This window comes from Lotus japonicus, chromosome 3 (assembly GCF_012489685.1).
Source record: "Lotus japonicus ecotype B-129 chromosome 3, LjGifu_v1.2".
Classification (NCBI taxonomy): Eukaryota; Viridiplantae; Streptophyta; class Magnoliopsida; order Fabales; family Fabaceae; genus Lotus; species Lotus japonicus.
Genome location: NC_080043.1, coordinates 15,735,171 through 15,755,946, shown reverse-complemented (window position 1 = coordinate 15,755,946; position 20,776 = coordinate 15,735,171). Strand labels below are relative to the sequence as shown.

Genomic DNA, 20,776 nt, shown 5'->3' with positions numbered 1-20,776 from the left:
CATGATTCTTTTGTTAAGAATGAATTATGCTAAAGAAAAGTAAAATTTTCAGTGTTCAAATTTTGGGCTATGGTTTGTATTTTTATACAATTATTTAATATTTTAAATGAGTCAATTAAAATAAGAAAGTCACAAAAGTGACCTCTTTTTATAGAGATTACTCGTAAGAAATATTAAAAGTTTGTGCGTGTGTATGTTTATCCATGCGAGTATTAATGTACCCCAAAGGAAAAGTTAATGTTTGGCCGGATTTCATACACACTTGTGATGATAAACATGTGATATTTTTAAGGGTTTACACGTGAATGATAAATCAATCCAAAGAGGGGTTTATTATTTGACATGATTTAATATCAATGTTTGATCATTACAACAAGAGTACCACTAGCAGTCAAAATTACTGTCCAAAGACTTGATATTGATGGTGCACTAGGTATCTTGAGATGGGTTATGTCATTATTTGAACATACAAATGATTTGGTTTTTCTAGTTTATAATGTGAGTATATTTATAGTATCTATTTTGTTCTACATTCAGCTACTATTGGTTCGATATCTGCTAACCTTAATTCGGTTCCGGTCCTTAATGGAACAAATTTTAAGGATTGGAAAGAGAACATGGAAATTGTTCTTGGCTGCATGGATCTTGACCTTGCACTAAGGGTGGAGAAACCCGCTTCTCCTACGGAATCTAGTACCTCTGAACAGAGGAAAGATTATGAGAAGTGGGATCGCTCCAATCGCATGAGTCTTATGATCATTAAGCGCGGCATTCCTGAGGTCTATAGGGGTACTATCTCGGAAGAGATAAAAGGTGCCAAAGATTTCCTTGCTGAAATTGAAAAGCGCTTTGCAAAAAGCGATAAGGCGGAAACAAGTACTCTTCTTCAGAACTTGATTTCCATGAAATATCAGGGCAAAGGAAATATAAGGGAATACATTATGGGCATGTCAAATATTGCTTCAAAACTTAAGGCGCTAAAGCTTGAGCTGTCGGATGACTTGCTCATTCATTTAGTATTGCTTTCTCTTCCTGCACAATTCAGTCAGTTTAAGATATCTTATAACTGTCAAAAGGAGAAATGGTCTCTTAACGAGCTCATTTCATTTTGTGTGCAAGAAGAGGAAAGGTTGAAGCAAGAAAGGAAAGAAAGTGCTCATTTTGTTAGCACCTCTAAAGACAAGGGCAAAAGAAAGAAAACTGTTGAGCCCAAGAATGAAGCTGCTGATGCTCCAGCACAAAAGAAACAGAAAGAGGATGATACCTGTTACTTTTGCAATGTGTCTGGGCATATGAAAAAGAAATGTACTAAATATCACGCTTGGCGTGCAAGGAAAGGTACATTTTTTGCTTTGGTCTGTTCTGAGGTCAATTTAGCTTCAGTACCTAGAAACACTTGGTGGTTAGACTCTGGTGCAACTACTAACATCAGTGTTTCAATGCAGGGTTGCCTAAGCTACCGGAAGCCAAATGATGTTGAAAGATACATCTATGTTGGAGATGGCAAGACGGTGGAGGTGGAAGCTATAGGGCATTTTAGATTATTATTGTGTACTGGATTTTATTTGGATTTGAAAGACACTTTTGTGGTATCGTCATTTAGACGGAATTTAATTTCAGTTTCTAATTTGGACAAATCAGGTTATTCATGTTCATTTGGAAACAGTAAAGCCGAGTTGTCTTTAAATTCAAATATTGTTGGAACCGGTTCACTTATTGGATATGATAATCTGTATTTGCTGAGCACTGTAGCCACCTATAGTGAATCCCTGAATGTGGAATCACGTGGTACTAAGCGTAAAATTGATAATAACAATTCAGGAGCATTATGGCACAAGCGCCTAGGTCACATCTCTAAAAATAGAGTTGAGCGGCTAGTGTCAGATGGAATTTTGGATTCCATTGACTTCACAAACTTTGATGTTTGTGTTGAATGCGTTAAAGGTAAACAGACCAAAACAAAGAAATTTGGTGCATATAGAGCTACATGCATCTTGGAATTGATACATACGGATATTTGTGGACCATTTTCAACACCTTCTTGGAATGGTCAACAATATTTTATATCATTCATAGATGATTTTTCGAGATATGCATACTTATTTCTTATACATGAAAAGTCTCAATCACTGGATGTGTTCAAATCATTTAAGGCTGAAGTTGAGAACCAACTCAACAAAAGAATTAAGAGTATCAAATCTGACCGTGGTGGTGAATATTACGGTAGATATGATGGTTCAGGTGAACAACGTCCAGGGCCTTTTGCCAAATACCTAGAGGAATGTGGAATCGTCCCACAGTACACCATGCCAGGGTCACCTAGCATGAATGGTGTGGCTGAAAGACGAAACCGGACTCTTAAGGATATGGTAAGGAGTATGATTTGTCATTCTACTTTGCCAGAGTCACTCTGGGGAGAGGCACTAAAGACTGCAGCTTACATTCTAAATAGAGTGCCAACTAAAGCAACTGCCAAAACACCTTATGAGCTTTGGACTGGGCGAAAGCCTAGTTTGAAACATTTTCATGTATGGGGATGTCCAGCTGAGGCAAGGCCTTATAGGCCAAATGAAAAGAAATTGGAATCCCGAACAGTGAGCAGTTACTTTATTGGTTATTCTGAAAGATCCAGGGGCTATAAATTTTATGATCCCAAATTAAAGACAATTTTTGAGACGGGAACAGCCATGTTCTTTGAGGAAATTGAGTTTGGAGGGGAGAACAAGATTAGGGACTTTGCTTTAGAGGAAGATTCGGTAACAATTCCAAAACTGATTCATACAGTTGCTTCTGATGAAGCAAGTACGGAACCTCTACAAGACATTGTTGTTGAATCTCCTCCTACTCAAGATGATATGGTGGTTCATGAAGAACAAACTCAAGATCCTCAAGAACAAGTGTTACAAGAACCAATACCTTTGCGGAGATCCACTAGAGAAAAGAGAAATGCTATTCCAGATGATTACATAGTCTTTCTCCAAGAACATGAGGAAAATAATGGTATGATGGAAGCTGATCCAATCAACTTCCAGCAAGCCATGCAGGATTCCAACTCTGAAAAGTGGATTGAGGCAATGAAGGAAGAGTATAAGTCCATGCAAGACAATAAGGTTTGGGAACTTGTCCCATTACCGGAAGGTGTGAAACCCATTGGTTGCAAATGGATATTTAAGACCAAGCAGGATTCTAATGGTAATGTGGAGAGGTATAAGGCTCGTCTTGTGGCTAAGGGTTATACTCAAAAGGAAGGGATTGACTTTAAAGAGACTTTCTCTCCGGTTTCATCGAAAGACTCTTTTAGGACAATCATGGCTCTTGTTGCACATTATGATTTGGAACTCCATCAAATGGATGTCAAGACATTGTTTCTCAATGGAAACATTGATGAGACAATCTATATGGTGCAACCAGAAAACTGTGTCAGGAGACCCAAAGAATACGGTTTGCAAATTGACAAAATCCATTTATGGACTAAAGCAGGCATCTCGTCAGTGGTACCACAAATTTCATGAAGTAATTCTCTCATTCGGTTTTGAGGTGAATGTTGTTGAAGATTGTGTGTATCACAAATTCAGTGGGAGCAAATATATTTTCCTGGTTCTGTATGTTGATGACATACTGCTTGCCACTAATGATATAGGCATGTTGCACGAAACCAAGAGATTTATATCAAGAAAATTTGAAATGAAAGATCTTGGTGACGCTTCCTTTGTATTAGGAATTCAGATACACCGAGACCGATCTCGGGGTATTCTGGGATTGTCACAAAGGAGCTATATCGAAAAGGTACTTAAAAGGTTTGGCATGCATAATTGTACATCAGGGGATACTCCAGTTGCTAAGGGAGACAAATTTAGTCTCAGTCAATGCCCAAAAGGAAACTTAGAAATTCAGGAAATGCAAAAGATTCCTTATGCATCAGCTGTAGGGAGTCTTATGTATGCCCAAGTTTGTACGCGTCCAGATATAACGTTCATAGTTGGGATGTTAGGCAGATATTTGAGCAATCCAGGAATGGATCATTGGAAAGCAGCCAAAAGGGTTATGAGGTATTTACAGAGAACAAAAGATTATGTGCTCACATATAGGAGGTCAGACCAATTGGAGATCATTGGATATTCTGACTCTGATTTTGCTGGATGCCAAGATAGTAAGAGATCCACTTCAGGCTATATCTACATGTTGGCTGGTGGTGTAGTTTCTTGGCGTAGTGCCAAGCAAACTCTCATAGCTTCATCCACCATGGCAGCAGAATTTGTAGCATGTTTTGAGGCATCTAACCATGGGATTTGGCTGAGGAATCTTGTCACTGGGCTGCGAATTGTGGAAGGAATTGAAAGACCGCTTAAGTTATACTGTGACAATAAATCAGCCGTCTTATTTTCCAACAATAATAGGAGCTCGACCAAGTCAAAACATATTGACATCAAGTTCCTAGTTGTTAAGGAAAGGGTACAAAGTGGACAGATTTCTATAGAACACATAGGGACAAACTCCATGATAGCGGATCCTCTTACAAAAGGTCTTCCGCCTAAGGTCTTTCATGAGCACACTGCTCACATGGGTGTTTTGCAGTGTGAGGAATGCTTAGTTTAGTGGGAGTTACTCATATATAAATTTTGTGTTCTATGTTTGGTATTATGCATGCATACTCTAGTATTTGGATATTTTTTGGTTAATTATAAAGTTTGATATTCTGTTATTTATGCTTTGTACAATAAGGTTATTGAATGATCTCACTAAAGTAAAGTAGGACCAGTTGAAAATTGACAAGTACAGACCACCTTCTTGTGATTTTCATGCTGCACATTTCATAATGAATCTATGTCATTTAGTTAAGTCAGTACTAGTAATCATTGATGGGTTTAGTTATGATTGATATAACGAAAATCACTTTGGTTCTATGTACTGGCATGGCTAATGGACGAGATTATTTGGATATGCTTAAGGTATATAATGGCATTTTTGAGCTCATAAAGTATGACACATGTGTAGAGTTACATATGTGACCAGTGGGAGATTGTTAGAATTTTGGGTCACAAATGTAACTTTTAATTGTGTTAGGGCCATTATTTAATTAGCCAAAACTAAAGTGGTCTATTTAATATTGATCTTATGGCTAAGGGCATATGTGTTATGAAAATGTATTGTGTGGATACCATAAGGCAATATTCTAATTTGATGAGGGGTCAAATTAGAAATATTGAAAACAGAATTGTAACTGATGCAGTTACTTATAGGGTTATGGTCCCCAATTGTAGACAACACAACAACGTGAAAAGCTTCTCCTCATCCCCATCAGAGAAGAACATCAGGAAACCCTAAGGGTGATCTACAATTGGAAGATCACAACCCCAGATCCTTCAGCGATTCCCATGGCTCATTCAGGTACGCTTCCGCTCTAGATCTTCATCATGTTTTTCGGGTATGGGTTAATCAAGTGTGGTTTAGGATTATGCTCCTATTTTCTATATGGGTAGAAAAGCATGTGGTTAGGAACAAATCCTTATTTGTTAGAAACCTACACCAACAGCCCCAAGATGCAGAGAAGAAGCACGGAGAAGAGGATCGAAGAAACCAGAATCACCAGCGAAAACCGAACCACAAAAAAAAGGAAAGTATCGAGTGAAGCCAGGAAGTAGCAAAAGGAAGGTGGCTGATCATCGCCACCTAGGGTGGCCTCCGCCATCTTGAAACCCCTAGGGAATGAACCCTAGCGGCACGCTAGTGATAGGAAGGAACAAAACCAACTTATTTGTGTTCTTTATCACGCTGTTGCAAAATTAATGTGTTTGTGTGTGTATATATATATATATATGTATATATATATATATATATATATATATATATATATATAAAACTTCAACACCAGAACTTAGATGATATGAAAGCGTTTTCCCATTAGATAATCATGATCGGCTTTATTCTTTACCATCTTCATTATTCTTTAGCTGCCACCTTAAATCTCACTAGTTTGTAATTACTAGTATTTTTTAGGTGCCAAGTGTGAAGTATTTGGCTTCATGCATAATCCCTAACATCGATGGAGTCTTTACCTATACACACACACACAACAATATATGAGAGAAATTAAAAATGTATTTCAGCCTAAAATAGGTATGTGCCAAACATCAGAACATGCAGGAGTTTGATCGTTTTAGAATAGGGCATGAACAAGCTAGAACGTGAGAAATAATGGCAAATAACTTCTAAGGATGTTGTTAAGGCAATACAAATCTATGCAACCAAGTTCAAAATTTTAAGCACAAGTTTAAGGTCAAGCACATGAGGTGTCAAGTTTCAAGCACTTTTAAGGTACAAGAAAAAGCTATGCAGCATTGCTTTCATTTCTCTTTCTTTAAGGTGCAGAAGCTGAGCATGCATTGTGGGTTGTTGGAGTCGATTTTTTAGCAACAACATCAACAGTTTTTGCTCGCTTTGGAACGGCAACAGCATCAAAAATATCCTTTACTTTATCGACGGCTCCAAGTGGAACCCGAATATCTTTCTCATACAGTTCAAGTTTACCAAGAACATGTTCCAGCTTTCCAGTTAGTAGTCGACTTTCTTCAGTTAAAGCTTTGACCTCCTTCTGTGAGGAGATGTAATAGCCCTGGAAATTTATAGCCTTTGATGGAGTTTCAGAGGAGGCAAAAGGTCCATCTACCTTGGATATCAACAAGCATGCATTATTAGTTAATTGTTGACCTCAGTGGCTATGAGGTTTACGAATTAAGACAAATAAAAAGTGACAAACGAATATATTCTCCATTTATGATCTATGGCTGGACTTGATCATGCAAGTGCTGCAGTGCAACTAATTGTAAGATTGAATTGAATTAAGGCTATCTATTAAATGATTGTAGTTGGACGCAAGTGAACAATTACATACATTAATCATAAAAGAAACTTTAATATTAAGCTGCTAGCTTTGATCAGGACAAAAATAAGATCCATAATCAATGAGAATGCAAAAAGATACGGAAAACTCAAAGCTATATAGATGTGGATGCAATTAATTGTCGATATAATAAATTTAGAATGTATTAACAAAAAAAAATCTTCTTTAAATAGGGATGCTATTTAGTATGAAAATTTGTTACCGTGTTGAGTGCGAAAAGAATGTATGACAATTGTGTATATGAATGAAAAAGGCAATGCATGCACTCTCGTGGAAGGAGCCCTTAAGAAAATCTTATATTGCAATTGGGATGGTGATTTAATGGGCAAACAATTCGACACTTAGGTGGCTGAGGCTAGCATGCGATAAATTCTGCAAGGTACAACGCTAGAGTGGTATACACTTTGGCGAATACTTGATCAGGTGGCACAACACTATGTTAATGATTTGAAATGGAAGACATATGCTGTGAGCGCTCTAGGCCAAAAACTGGCTGATGATAAGACACTCCTGGAGAAGTAGAGGCGGACCAAAGCTGTTAAACCCAAGAGGATAAAGGTGATAGCAATTCCGCAAGTGTACGGATTGATCGAAGTAATACAAAAGATTGTCGAACCACAGGGATAGTTGTTCATCAATTTCTTCTAAGAGTTTTGTGTTCAGAATGTGAAAAAGAAAGCAATATAAGTTTGAGGGTTTGTTGTGTTTAACACACTTGTGATGAAGAGCAAGAATTATAATTCAGATAAAGAAGTACCCTGGGCAAAGCTCCACTTAGTCCAATTATGGTTCTCAAATCAAATTCTTATATGAAGTTCAGAATCCTTATCCATGATGTTATAGCCTCTACCTCTACTTGTTAATTCCTTAATCAAGTAAATCATTCAATTTCATTTTCCAAACCAAATGCCTTAGTGCCTAGTCAATTCAATTGAAGAATGAAGTTTATAAGTTCAGGCCAACACAATAAGTTTCTACCCTTATTCCTAAGTGATAGCAAACAAATCAATCTAATCCCAAGTCCCTTAATCCTCACCAACTTCCGTTGTACAAGAAGAAAGTAAAACACTTGTGTGCACTCAAGAGAATATTGATTCAGAGAAAAGATACATGGAAAAGAAACTTTATTCATATAAGAAAATAAGAAGTTTAAACCATAATCAGAGCTAAAGTTCACTTCACCCAAAGTACAAAGAGAAACTAGCCAAGCATGGCTAGGGAATTCATAATGCAAACTAAAGGAATAAAAACCTGAAAGAAGAGGGCCAAGAAGCCTCCCACAAGCTCCAAGAACCTAAACCTCTAAGTTTTGTTCAAAAAGTTACAAGATCCCTAAAAGAAATAACAAAATCCCTATTTATAGAGTTTCCAGCGGTAATCCACGCATGTGCGTGGCCTCCTCCACGCACATGCGTGGGCAAAACGCTCAAAACGCAAAATTCGCAGCATCAGATTTTGCCACCACGCATGTGCGTGGATCAGACAGCGCACATGCGTGGGCATCAGGTTTTTCCTGCAGTAGCTCCACGCATGTGCGTGGGATACATGGCGCACATGCATGACTCATCTGATTATTCTTCAATTTTGTAACTCCCACTTCTCCTATCATCATGGCTCTTAACTTAGCTTTCAACCATCATCATTAGCCATCAAAAACCTATCAAACCTGAAAAGAATCTCAAGAAACCATCAAAACAACAATGTAACTTATTGGAACATGTCATTAATCATGATAATTCACCATCCTTTCATTCAATTCAGCAAATAAAACCCCCAATGTGCAATCAACACTCATGAATTCAAGGGACTTCAGCTCAAAACTGACCATAGGAATTACTCTCTAACTAAACTAATAAAAAGACTAAATAAATTGATTAAAAACACCTAAACTAATGCAGATGTAACTATGAAATAAAAAGGGACTCAACTTGACTTAAAGCTCAATAAAGAACTAAAAAAGGAAAAGAAATAAACAAGAAGGACTCGATAAACATAGAATAAACATCGGGTCATCAAAAAGAATCCAAGCTTGCAAGGAAATACGAGCTTGAGGCTCGATTCAAAGAGCTTCAGCAGCAACGTTAGAGTGAGGGAAGCAATACTCGGGTTGCGATATTCGAGGTAGAAAATATTGAAGCAAAAGCTAATGCAAATGTTTCTCGGCTCTCCTGTGCCGACCAAGTAAGACTTGAGAGAATGGAAGTGTGGATAGCCGACCTAAAGTAAATTTTGCCTTCTCGAGTCCAATATGAGATTCTAATGGAAGTGAGGAGTCAGAGGATCTAAGACGTTGATAAAGGCGAAAAATTTTCCTCAGGTACTTGTTATCCTCTACTTGGTTCTTGCTGGATGGCCTTCATCCTAAGAGAAATGATAAGGTCTGGAATAACACTTCTTCCCTTATGGTTTGTTGAAGCCCCAGAGCCCCGTCTCGCTCTAAAATGTGCAAATATCCTCCCGACATGGTGATGGTTGAACACTACTCGCATGCACACTTCATGAGTATTTGTTGTGGGATTTGAAACTCTTGTTCGTTTCCCGTATTCATATTTTTTGTTTTTCTAAAGACCCATCCACAGGCATGTCAGATTTTGTTGTATGATTTTGAATTTAATGTAACACTTGAAAATATAATGGAATGATATTTTGAATAATATTTTTACTCGAGTCTTTTCCTTATTCATGTTTCGTAGCTTTAGATCCATGTATGGCGACTTTTTTTATTTTTATCTAATTTGTTATCGATACGATATAAATGCCATGCAGCGTGATTGGACCCTTCTGTCGTGCTTATCCTAGGTAGTACCTTAGACAAATGGTTTTAAAAATAATGGGTATTACACGTGTTAGACGGCTTGCCTCAGATGGGAGATTATGTTTTTTCGGGAGTTGCCTTTGTATCTCGATGAACTTTTGACTAGAACTCGTAGCGAGATGCCATAACTCGCAGTGTTATGAATTAGTCCTTATATCACCATACTTAATGAGTGTACTAAGTTCTTTGGAAAAGTCGTGGGTCGTGCTCATCCAAGGTTGTTCTTTGGACGAGAGATTTAACAAATAAGTGTTTCTATGCTCACGGACCCAATGAGCATTATCAAGTGTGGGCCCCGTTGAAGGTACTTAGTCATGTGACTTACTCCAGAAGTTGCATTCAAAAAAGGTAGTGCCTCAGACGAGCAACTGAACAAAGAGGTGCTTTATCTGATGCGGGCCATGTTGAAGGTACTAAGTCATGTGACTTAGAACATGTTTCACGCTCATCGGAGGCACTGCCTCAAATAAGGACTTAACGAAGAGACACTGCTACATTCGAGGTCTGACATGAGTTATCTAACTTAGGCCTTATTAAAGGTAATAAGTTATATGACTTAGTCTAGGCGTCGCGCTTATCGAATGCAGTGTCTCGGATGAGAGACTTATTAATAAAGTGTGCCAAGGTGCGAGGCCCGACAAGCATTATTTAACTCATTTTATTTTACTTTTAATTTTAAATTCATTAACAAATTTAATTAGTTATTTGGGATAAAAAAATCAAAATAAGAAATTAAAATTGTAAAAAAAAGTGAATTGCTTTTCCTTTATGGTTTTTTCAAGTAAATTATTTTGACCCATTTTAAAAGAAAATGTGTGCTAACATTGGGCCCATAATTTGGCCCATTAGGTTGAATTTAGGGTTGAATCAAACTCCATATAAATACTCATTTTCTCATTCACCTGGGGGAGCTTTCTTCACTATCTCATCTCACCATCTTGGCGGCTACCAAAGATCTACTCCATCCTCCTTGTGCCACACTTCCTCAACCATATAACCTGATCACCTTTTCCCACATTTTTATCTCCATCAACCCACCAACACCCCACCACATTTCTTTACCTTCTTCATCATGCCATAAAACCTTAGGACAAAGTAGTTTTTTCAATAATTGTTCTCATCAACTCCTCACCAATCTTTTTTGATCCACCATGACCAACCTTCTCCCTCACCACCAGCCACCTGAGAGTCCCCCTTGTAAAAGCCTACCTTCACCATCATTGGAGCATCATTACCACTTTCAACTGTTCATCTCATTATGACTAAATCCTCACAAATGGGCAGCAACTTATGCGTATGTTTATTTTTCTTTAATTTTTTTATTTGCTTAAGCCTTTATGTAATAGATGCCCATCTCATGTGCTTCTCTCTCATTTTTTATATTTTCCTATGTTTACTTTGTAATTTTCTTCTCTTTTTATTTTCCATTTGCTCGTATTATTGCAGAATTGGCTATATGTAAGTTGCTCCGGAAAAATTGGGTGAGTGAAATTTCATTCCTTAGTGTGTAGATTTTTTTGTCTATTTGCCTAGTGTTGTAAAATTCTTTGAATATACATTTTTTCACGTATTCTTTAATTTTAATTAAATTGTTTTATTTTGTCCTCAACAATTCTCTCAATTAATTTGTTAAAGATATAAGTGTTAAATATTTTGGATATTTAATTTAAATATTTTTCTACATTGAGTAATGCTTTAATAGGTTAGTCATTTAGAGTTTATAAAAAAAAATAAAACCTTGCCTTTTAATAACAAATTTAAATTTAAAGTTTAGGTTTACATTCGTTATCATGTTTATAATGAAATGCTTATAACACTTTGATATTTTTTTGAAATTATATTTATCATCATATGCCAACTAATGAAGATGAATTAATATAATTATAAAAGTTTACTAATTATATTATATAGAAATTATCTCCACAAATTGCAAATTATACCTCAATTAGATTAATAGAATGTAATAAAAAATATAAAACTTTATGATCACGGTTCACATGCGACAATATAATTTAGATACATCTCCAAGTTCGAATGAATTCATTAGACTATGAAAACATATTTATTAATCACAACTAACCTCAAGTGGAGTCAATAATTTCACCATGGACTAGAAACAATCTAGAGTTAGAATATTAACTGCACCATATGCGATTTCAAAGTTTGAGTGAGATTCTTAATTTTTTAAATTAGGTATTAGAAACAAGTGGTATAGAAAGGTTGTTGTCAACACCAATTTTTGTCCCATTTTTTATTATTATTATTATTATTATTATTATTATTATTATTATTATTATTAAAAACATAAGATAACAATAAAAAATTGAAACTTGGTGGAAATTTGATGAGTTTTATTAATTATTGCACAAAATCTTTTGATTCTCATCAATTGATTGGTTGCTGCAATACTCCTTGTTTACGGCTCAAGACGATCATATAGACAAAACAAAAAATGAGGAGAGGAGGATGGTCACCATGTGACCAAAAGATAAGCAAAGAATAAATAAATACCAAAAAAAGGAGAAGAAGAAAGCCACTCACATAACTAGGAGGAAAGGAAAGGAAATAAAAAGTCAGACAAGAGGAAAAGTGAACCACTGGTAGTGGCAGTGGTGAAGTCTGGAGATGGGGAAGTGATGTGAAAAGTTTACTTAGCATATGCTAATGTTTGCATACAATCATGATCGAAAACTCATATAGGAAGCATATGTCATCATCATTAGTAAGCTGCTAGGCTAGTTATAAATTGTTCATTGCTTTCAAACACTATAAAAAGGGTGAAATCACACAGTTAAAAAGGGGAGAAAAAGAATGAGTGGTAAAAAACAGAGAGCGTTTATCTTGGATTGATGATCACATTTTTTCATCATTAATACCCAGTACCAATAATGCTAGCAGACAGTTAGAGAAGGAGAACTCATAACACACACAAAAAAGGAGGCACGTACTAAGGCAATATAGGAGAAGGAAAAGAGAATTAGCTTCATCAAAGAAAACATGTTCTTCCTGTTTAATCCATGCTTGGATAAGTGAATATAATATGCTTGCTTTCATACAAGTTGTAATGATGATATATGATGTGAAGTTTGCTTCAACATGACACACTTGAACGGGAATGTTTCTATCAATCAAAAATAAATTTATCCAACAGTTCAGTGCAAAAACAAGAGAAGTCATATTGAAAAATCTCTTTCTTTCGTCCCGTTGGTTCCATCTTCTGATTGTCTCTCTCTGAATTCTTTGGTGAGTTTTCCTCCCCGTATCCTTGTAACATAAAAATTAAAAATCACCATTAATGAAGATGTAAAGTACAGTAAAGTCCATAATTAATAACAATAAGAAGAACCAAAATTTTGAGAAGGGAAAAAGATAAAAGGGGCCAAGAGCTTGATTCCCTGTATTTGATGCTAATCATGTAAACCCTTTTACCTGTTTCCTTCTCAAAATTTTGGTTCTCGCTCTTTGAGGGTGATTTTTAATTTTTATGCTACATGGACATGGTGAGGAAAATTCAGCGAAGCATTGATAAAGAGATAATCCGAAGGTGGGACCAAAGGAATGAAATGAAGAGTTTTTTCAATATGATTTCTATTGTTCATTGCAATGAACTATTGATAAATAAAATTGATTCATAGAAACATTTAGGTTCAAGTGTGTCATGTTAAGGAAAACTTAACGTCATATAACATCATTACAATCAGTAGGAAAGCAAGAATATCATTTTCATTTAGCCAAGAAAGAATTAAAAAAGAAGAACATGTTTACTTGGATGTTGCTAATTCTTTTTTCCTTCTCCTCTTTTGCCTTTGTATGTGCCTCCTTCTTTGTGTGTGTTCTGAGTACTCCTTCTCTAAGTGTATGCTTGCAGTACTGGTATTGGGGATCAATGATCAAAATATGTGATCATCAAACCAAGATGTTTGCACTTTATTTTTTACTAGTCGTCCTCTTCCTCTCCTTTTAAACCGTCTGATTTCACCCGTTTTGTAGTGTTTGAAAGCAGTGAACAGTTTACAACTAGCCTAACATCTTATTCATGATGATGGCATATGCTTAATGTATGAGTTTTAGGGCATGACTGTCTGCAAATATTATCCTCTTCGCTGTACACTTTGCACATCACCTCCCCATCTCCTGATTACACCATCGCCGCTACTAGTGGTTCACTTTTCCTCTCTCTTTGACCTTTTATTTCCTTTCCTCTTGGTCACGTGAGTGACTTTCTTCTACTCTTTTTTTGTTGTTTATTTCTTCTTTGCTTCTCTTTTGGTCACGAGGTGACCATCCTCCTCTCCTCATTTTTGTTTTGTCTACATAAAAAGGATGAAGAACATGATTGTGTTATTATATGTCTCGCGCAATATATAGCGAATTATGATAAAGTATTATTACATTATTTTATTATGTCTTCTTATCCTCATCTTTAAATGCAAATACCCAAAAATTTGAAAATTGATCCTAACAGTTTTACCGAATCAAAGTCTGAATATTGGTCATGGCAATGGTGCATGTCTTAAGGAAAGTTTAGAAGATGTTTTACACCAAGATCATATAAAAATCAGAAAAAATAGGAGAAAACATATGGGGGTTGGCCAGGGTTTTTACTCCCTCGTACTGTTATGTCAGTAAAAAAACCAATTATTCTAAAAGCTTAAGTTGTTAAATAAGTGACAAATGAATGATTTTATATTATTATTTTTAACACTCCCTCACATGCAATAACTCATTTGTGTTTGAAGCGTGGAGAATGCACAAACTCATGATCTACAATGTATTTTAATTCAACTTTTTATTAGAATATTTGGGGGTGACAAAGATCGAACTATGGACCACTAAGTCATAGAGATTCTTATACCATATGATGAAGTTCACATTTTAATTTTATTAGAAAATTATGGGCGGCAAGAATCGAGCTATAAACCTAATAGGGGCTCTAATACTATGTCAACAATTAGTTATTTCAAAAGCTTAAAATATTGAGTAAGAATCACGTGAAAATAGTTTTACCAATCATGCTTGAGACTTGAAAATTGATCCCTAAGAAGTCTTTTCCGAATCAAAGTCTGAAAACTGATCCTAGCAGAGTGTATAGCTCGGGGAATGGTTGGAAGAAATTTTACACCAAGTTGAAATCTAAACCAAATCAAAGTCATAAAAAGTTAGAAATAGGGAAAGAGGATAAAAGAGGGTGGTCAGAGCTATTACTCACTTGTGAATGTAGTTTCTTATGCTTGGAGAAGAAGACTCATCAAACAAGCATACGAAAAAGAAGATGTACAAGAAGAAGAGGTAGGAAACTTCTTGCACCATAGATATTGCATGCTTATTATGATATTCGTGTTTGCTTCTTGTAATTTGTTGAGCACATTGATACAAGTAAACCGAATGCAAAGGTCAACAATCCAATCAAGAACTAATTTATTCAATAACTCACTCCACATCTTACACCCAATACACAAAGTAGTAAATGTGTGCACACACTACTTGCCTTGTAGCTCAATGTGAAAAAGATCAAAGGATAATGGATCTCTACTATATGCTTTGTCCTGAATTATGATAATGTATAGTATCAAGTGAACCATATTGTGTTTATCTCTTTATTCGTAAATATTTAAAAGTACTCTTCCAGAAATTGAGTTGTTGTTCGATCTGATCACCTTGTGGTGGTTTTAGGATTTTGTACTCGGCAGTGAGCTCATTGTCCACGCCGGAGCACGACGACATAGTTATTTGTATATGTCACTTCGACACTCAAGTCTATTTTGGAGCAAGGAGAGAAAACTCAAAGTTGAAGTTGAACTTAATAAGCAAAATGACAATGCTTTGTAATTAAACGATTAAACATATATTTAGAAAAATGATGTTTTCGCACCACGAGTTTGGATCACCTCCAGCCTCTCCTACCTCTTTAGCAGCAGTTACTTGTGTAGATTCAAATTGAATAAAGAACCAGTTAAGTAATCATCTTTTCTCACTCATTAAATATAAAAATCAATGGCTTATATATTGCAGGATAGTGGCTACAGAGAAAGGTGTTGGAGAGGATATTACGGATCCTTCACGTCATTCCGCCCAAACCTAAATGAGAGAGATAAAAATATTAGAGAAATGAGATATATATATATAATCGGTGATGTGATAGAAAAAGAAGAGAGATATAGAAAGAAAAAATGAGATGGATAAGAAAGTTAAGGAGAATATGTTAAAGTTGTATGTATTTATATATAGAGTGGGACATGGAGTGGAGTTGTAATACAAAACTTTTATGAAACCATTGTGAATGAATTCAGAGTCAATGACTATGTTTGGGCAGCCATTATGTCATTGATTGTGTCACTTTTTCTTTGCTCCACTTGATTATATGGATGAGTTAAATCTCGCTTTTATCGTCTTGACCAGCTAATACAACATTAACTTAGATGTGAGTGGGACGTTCAAGGCGATATTGGACTTATGATCATTTAACTCGTCCAGAAGAAAAAAGGTATCTCCCATTTATACATAGACACACTTGGATAGAGACGAATAACACTAAAAGGGCCATGCGAGTCATTAGAAAGCCCATTTGGATGCAAAATTATGTTATTTTATGGGCTTCCTTTTAATTACTTTTGGCAGTTATTTTACTAGTGTTTAGAATCTTCTCCGGTGAAAGATTGTGACACTTGTATGACTCTCTTGAAACAAATCAGCCTATATCCGTTAATCTAGTTAATGAGAAGACATTCGAAAAAATTTGAGATTATATTGTTCAACTGTTTTATTGTGTCGATTTCTCTTGCAATAATAATATGTTTACACTACAATTTATCTTCTATTTCATTTCCATTCTCTTTTTCCTCACATCTCTCTCCTCTTTTTCTATCAAATCATTAATCATATCTCTCAATTATCTCACTTCTCATCTTATTTCTTTTCACTAGGTGGAGGTGAATTGGTGTCAATAAGACATTTCCCTTTCTCTTGCTTTTCTGTAGCTTATTCCATTATTGGTCTTGCCCTGGTAAATTGATTTAAATTCTCTCAATTTACACATATTTATTTGCATATATATGAAATGAGTTATAGATATAAAGTTTTAACATCAGAATGTAGAGGATATGAAAGAGTTTTCACATTAGATGATCATGATCGGCTTTATTCTTCACCATCTTCATTATTCTTTAGCTACCACCTTAAACCTCACTAATTTTGTAATTACTAGTATTTTTGTTGCCAAGTTGTGAAGTATTTGGCTTCATGCATAATCCCTAACATCGATTGAGTCTTTACCTACATGCACACACACAACATTATATATCTCCAAGCATGCATTATTAATTAAGTGCTGGCCTCAAAGGCAAGGAGGACTACGAATTAAGACAAAAAAAAAGTTAGAAAGAGATATATTCTCCATTTATGATCTATGGCTGGAATTGATGATGCAAGTGTTGCAGTGCATCTAATGGTAAGATTGAATTGAGTTAAGGTTTTGTATTAAATAATTGTAGTTGAACCCAAGTGCATAATTAATATACACTAATCATAAAAGGAACTTTAAAGTTACGTTGTTGGCTTTGATCAGAATAAAAATAAGATCCATAATCAATGAAAATGCAAAAGACATGGAAAACTATGAGGTATATAGATTACGTGGATGCAATTGATTGTCGATATATTTGAAATTTAGAATGTATTAACAAAAAAATTACTTCTTTAAATAGGGATGATATATAGTATGAAAAATTGTTACTGTGTTAAGTGTGAAAAGAATGTATGACAATTGTGTACATGAATGAGAAGGGAATGCACCCTCGTGGAAGGTGCCCTTAAGAAAATCTTATATTCCGACTGGGATGATGATTTTATGGGCAAAAAATTCAACATTTAGGTGGCTGAGGCAAATGCGACAAATTCTGCAAGGTACTACGCTAGAGTGGTATACACTCTGGTGAATACTTGATCAGGTGGCACAGAAATGTGCCAATGATTTGAAATAGAAGAGAGATATTATGAGCGTTCTCCGCTAAAAATGACTTATGACAGAAGGTAGTGCCTCAGACGAGCAACTGAACAAAGAGGTGCTTTATCAGATGCGGGCCATGTTGAAGGTACTAAGTCATGTGACTTAGAACATGTTTCACGCTCATCGGAGGCACTGCCTCAAATAAGGACTTAACGAAGAGACACTGCTACATTCGAGGTCCGACATGAGTTATCTAACGTAGGCCTTATTAAAGGTAATAAGTTATATGACTTAGTCTAGGCATCGCGCTTATCGAATGTAGTGTCTCGGATGAGAGACTTATTAATAAAGTGTGCCAAGGTGCGAGGCCCGACAAGCATTATCTAACTCATTTTATTTTACTTTTAATTTTAAATTCATTAACAAATTTAATTAGTTATTTGGGATAAAAAAATCAAAATAAGAAATTTAAATTGTAAAAAAAAGTGAATTGCTTTTCCTTTATGGTTTTTTCAAGTAAATTATTTTGACCCATTTTAAAAGAAAATGTGTGCTAACATTGGGCCCATAATTTGGCCCATTAGGTTGAATTTAGGGTTGAATCAAACTCCATATAAATACTCATTTTCTCATTCACCTGGGGGAGCTTTCTTCACTATCTCATCTCACCATCTTGGCGGCTACCAAAGATCTACTCCATCCTCCTTGTGCCACACTTCCTCAACCATATAACCTAATCACCTTTTCCCACATTTTTATTTCCATCAACCCACCAACACCCCACCACCTTTCTTTACCTTCTTCATCATGCCATAAAACCTTAGGACAAAGTAGTTTTTTCAATAATTGTTCTCATCAACTCCTCACCATTCTTTTTTGATCCACCATGACCAACCTTCTCCCTCACCACCGGCCACCTGAGAGTCCCCCTTGTAAAAGCCTACCTTCACCATCATTGGAGCATCATTACCACTTTCAACTGCTTATCTCATTATGACTAAATCCTCACAAATGGGCAGCAACTTATGCGTATGTTTATTTTTCTTTAATTTTTTTATTTGCTTAAGCCTTTATGTAATAGATGTCCATCTCATGTGCTTTTCTCTTATTTTTTATATTTTCCTATGTTTACTTTGTAATTTTCTTCTCTTTTTATTTTCCATTTGCTCGTATTATTGCAGGATTGGCTATATGTAAGTTGCTCCGGAAAAATTGGGTGAGTGAACACAATTTTTTTGTCTGTTTGCCTAGTGTTGTAAAATTCTTTGAATATACATTTTTTCCCGTATTCTTTAATTTTAATTAAATTGTTTTATTTTGTCCTCAACAATTCTCTCAATTAATTTGTTAAAGATATAAGTGTTAAATATTTTTCTACATTGAGTAATGCTTTAATAGGTTAGTCATTTAGAGTTTATAAAAAAAATAAAACCTTGCCTTTTAATAACAATTTTGAATTAAAAGTTTAGGTTTACATTCGTTATCATGTTTATAATGAAATGCTTATAACACTTTGATATTTTTTTGAAATTATCTTTATCATCATATGCCAACTAATGAAGATGAATTAATATAATTATAAAAGTTTACTAATAATATTATATAGAAATTATCTTCACAAATTGTAAATTATACCTCAATTAGATTAATAGAATGTAATAAAAAAATATAAAACTTTATGATCACGGTTCACATGCGACAATATAATTTAGATACATCTCCAAGTTCGAATGAATTCATTAGACTATGAAAACATATTTATTAATCACAACTAATCTCAAGTGGAGTCAATAATTTCACCATGGACTAGAAACAATCTAGAGTTAGAATATTAACTGCACCATATGCGATTTCAAAGTTTGAGTGAGAATCTTAATTTTTTAAATTAGGTATTAGAAACATGTGGTATAGAAAGACAACCATAACTTATAGTGTTAATAGGGCAAGAAGAAGTTGTTAGTCCAATATGAGTAAGGTTGTTGTCAACACCAATTTTTGTCCCATTTTTTTATTATTATTATTATTATTATTATTATTATTATTATTAAAAACATAAGATAACAATAAAAAATTGAAACTTGGTGGAAATTTGATGAGTTTTATTAATTATTGCACAAAATCTTTTGATCCTCATCAATTGATTGGTTGCTGCAATACTCCTTGCTTACGGCTCAAGACGATCATATAGACAAAACAAAAAATGAGGAGAGGAGGATGGTCACCATGTGACCAAAAGATAAGCAAAGAATAAATAAACACCAAAAAAAGGAGAAGAAGAAAGCCACTCACGTAACTAGGAGGAAAGGAAAGGAAATAAAAAGTCAGACAAGAGGAAAAGTGAACCACTGTTAGTGGCAGTGGTGAGGTCTGGAGATGGGGAAGTGATGTGAAAAGTTTACTTAGCATATGCTAATGTTTGCATACAATCATGATCGAAAACTCATATAGGAAGCATATGTCATCATCATTAGTAAGTTGCTAGGCTAGTTATAAATTGTTCATTGCTTTCAAACATTATAAAAATGGTGAAATCACACAGTAAATAAGGGGAGGAAAAGAAGGAGTGGTAAAAAATAGAGAGCGTTTATCTTGGATTGATGATCACATTTTTTCATCATTAATACCCAGTACCAACAATGCTAGCAGACAGTTAGAGAATGAGAACTCAGAACACTCACAAAAAAGGAGGCACGTACTAAGGCAATATAGGAGAAGGAAAAGAGAACTAGCTTCATCAAAGAAAACATGTTCTTCCTGTTTAATCCATGCTTGGATAAGTGAATATAATATGCTTGCTTTCATACAAGTTGTAATGATGATATATGATGTGAAGTTTGCTTCAACATGACACACTTGAACGGGAATGTTTCTATCAATCAAAAATAAATTTATCCAACAGTTCAGTGCAAAAACAAGAGAAGTCATATTGAAAAATCTCTTTCTTTCATCCCGTTGGTTCCATCTTCTGATTGTCTCTCTCTGAATTCTTTGGTGAGTTTTCCTCCCCGTATCCTTGTAACATAAAAATTAAAAATCACCATTAATGTAGATGTAAAGTACAGTAGAGTCCATAATTAATAACAATAAGAAGAACCAGAATTTTGAGAAGGGAAAA

The 20,776-nt window shown here is 35.1% G+C and overlaps 1 protein-coding gene across 1 annotated transcript; it reads left to right on the top strand.

The window, feature by feature from the left end:
- The first annotated feature begins 594 nt into the window (after positions 1-594).
- On the top strand, positions 595-1,584 carry LOC130748337 (uncharacterized). The gene is made up of 2 exons (XM_057601522.1): positions 595-1,338; positions 1,446-1,584. The coding sequence occupies exons 1-2, from the start codon at positions 618-620 to the stop codon at positions 1,472-1,474; spliced, it is 750 nt and encodes a 249-aa protein (XP_057457505.1). The 5' UTR covers positions 595-617; the 3' UTR covers positions 1,475-1,584.
- Positions 1,585-20,776: the final 19,192 nt, after the last annotated feature.

Excerpts from the sequence above, each read along its gene's own strand:
- LOC130748337 (XM_057601522.1), top strand. The coding sequence starts at position 618 with ATGGAAATTGTTCTTGGCTGCATGGATCTTGACCTTGCACTAAGGGTG. Across the intron at positions 1,339-1,445 it reads CGCTTGGCGTGCAAGGAAAG|GGTTGCCTAAGCTACCGGAA; the intron begins GTACATTTTTTG and ends GTTTCAATGCAG.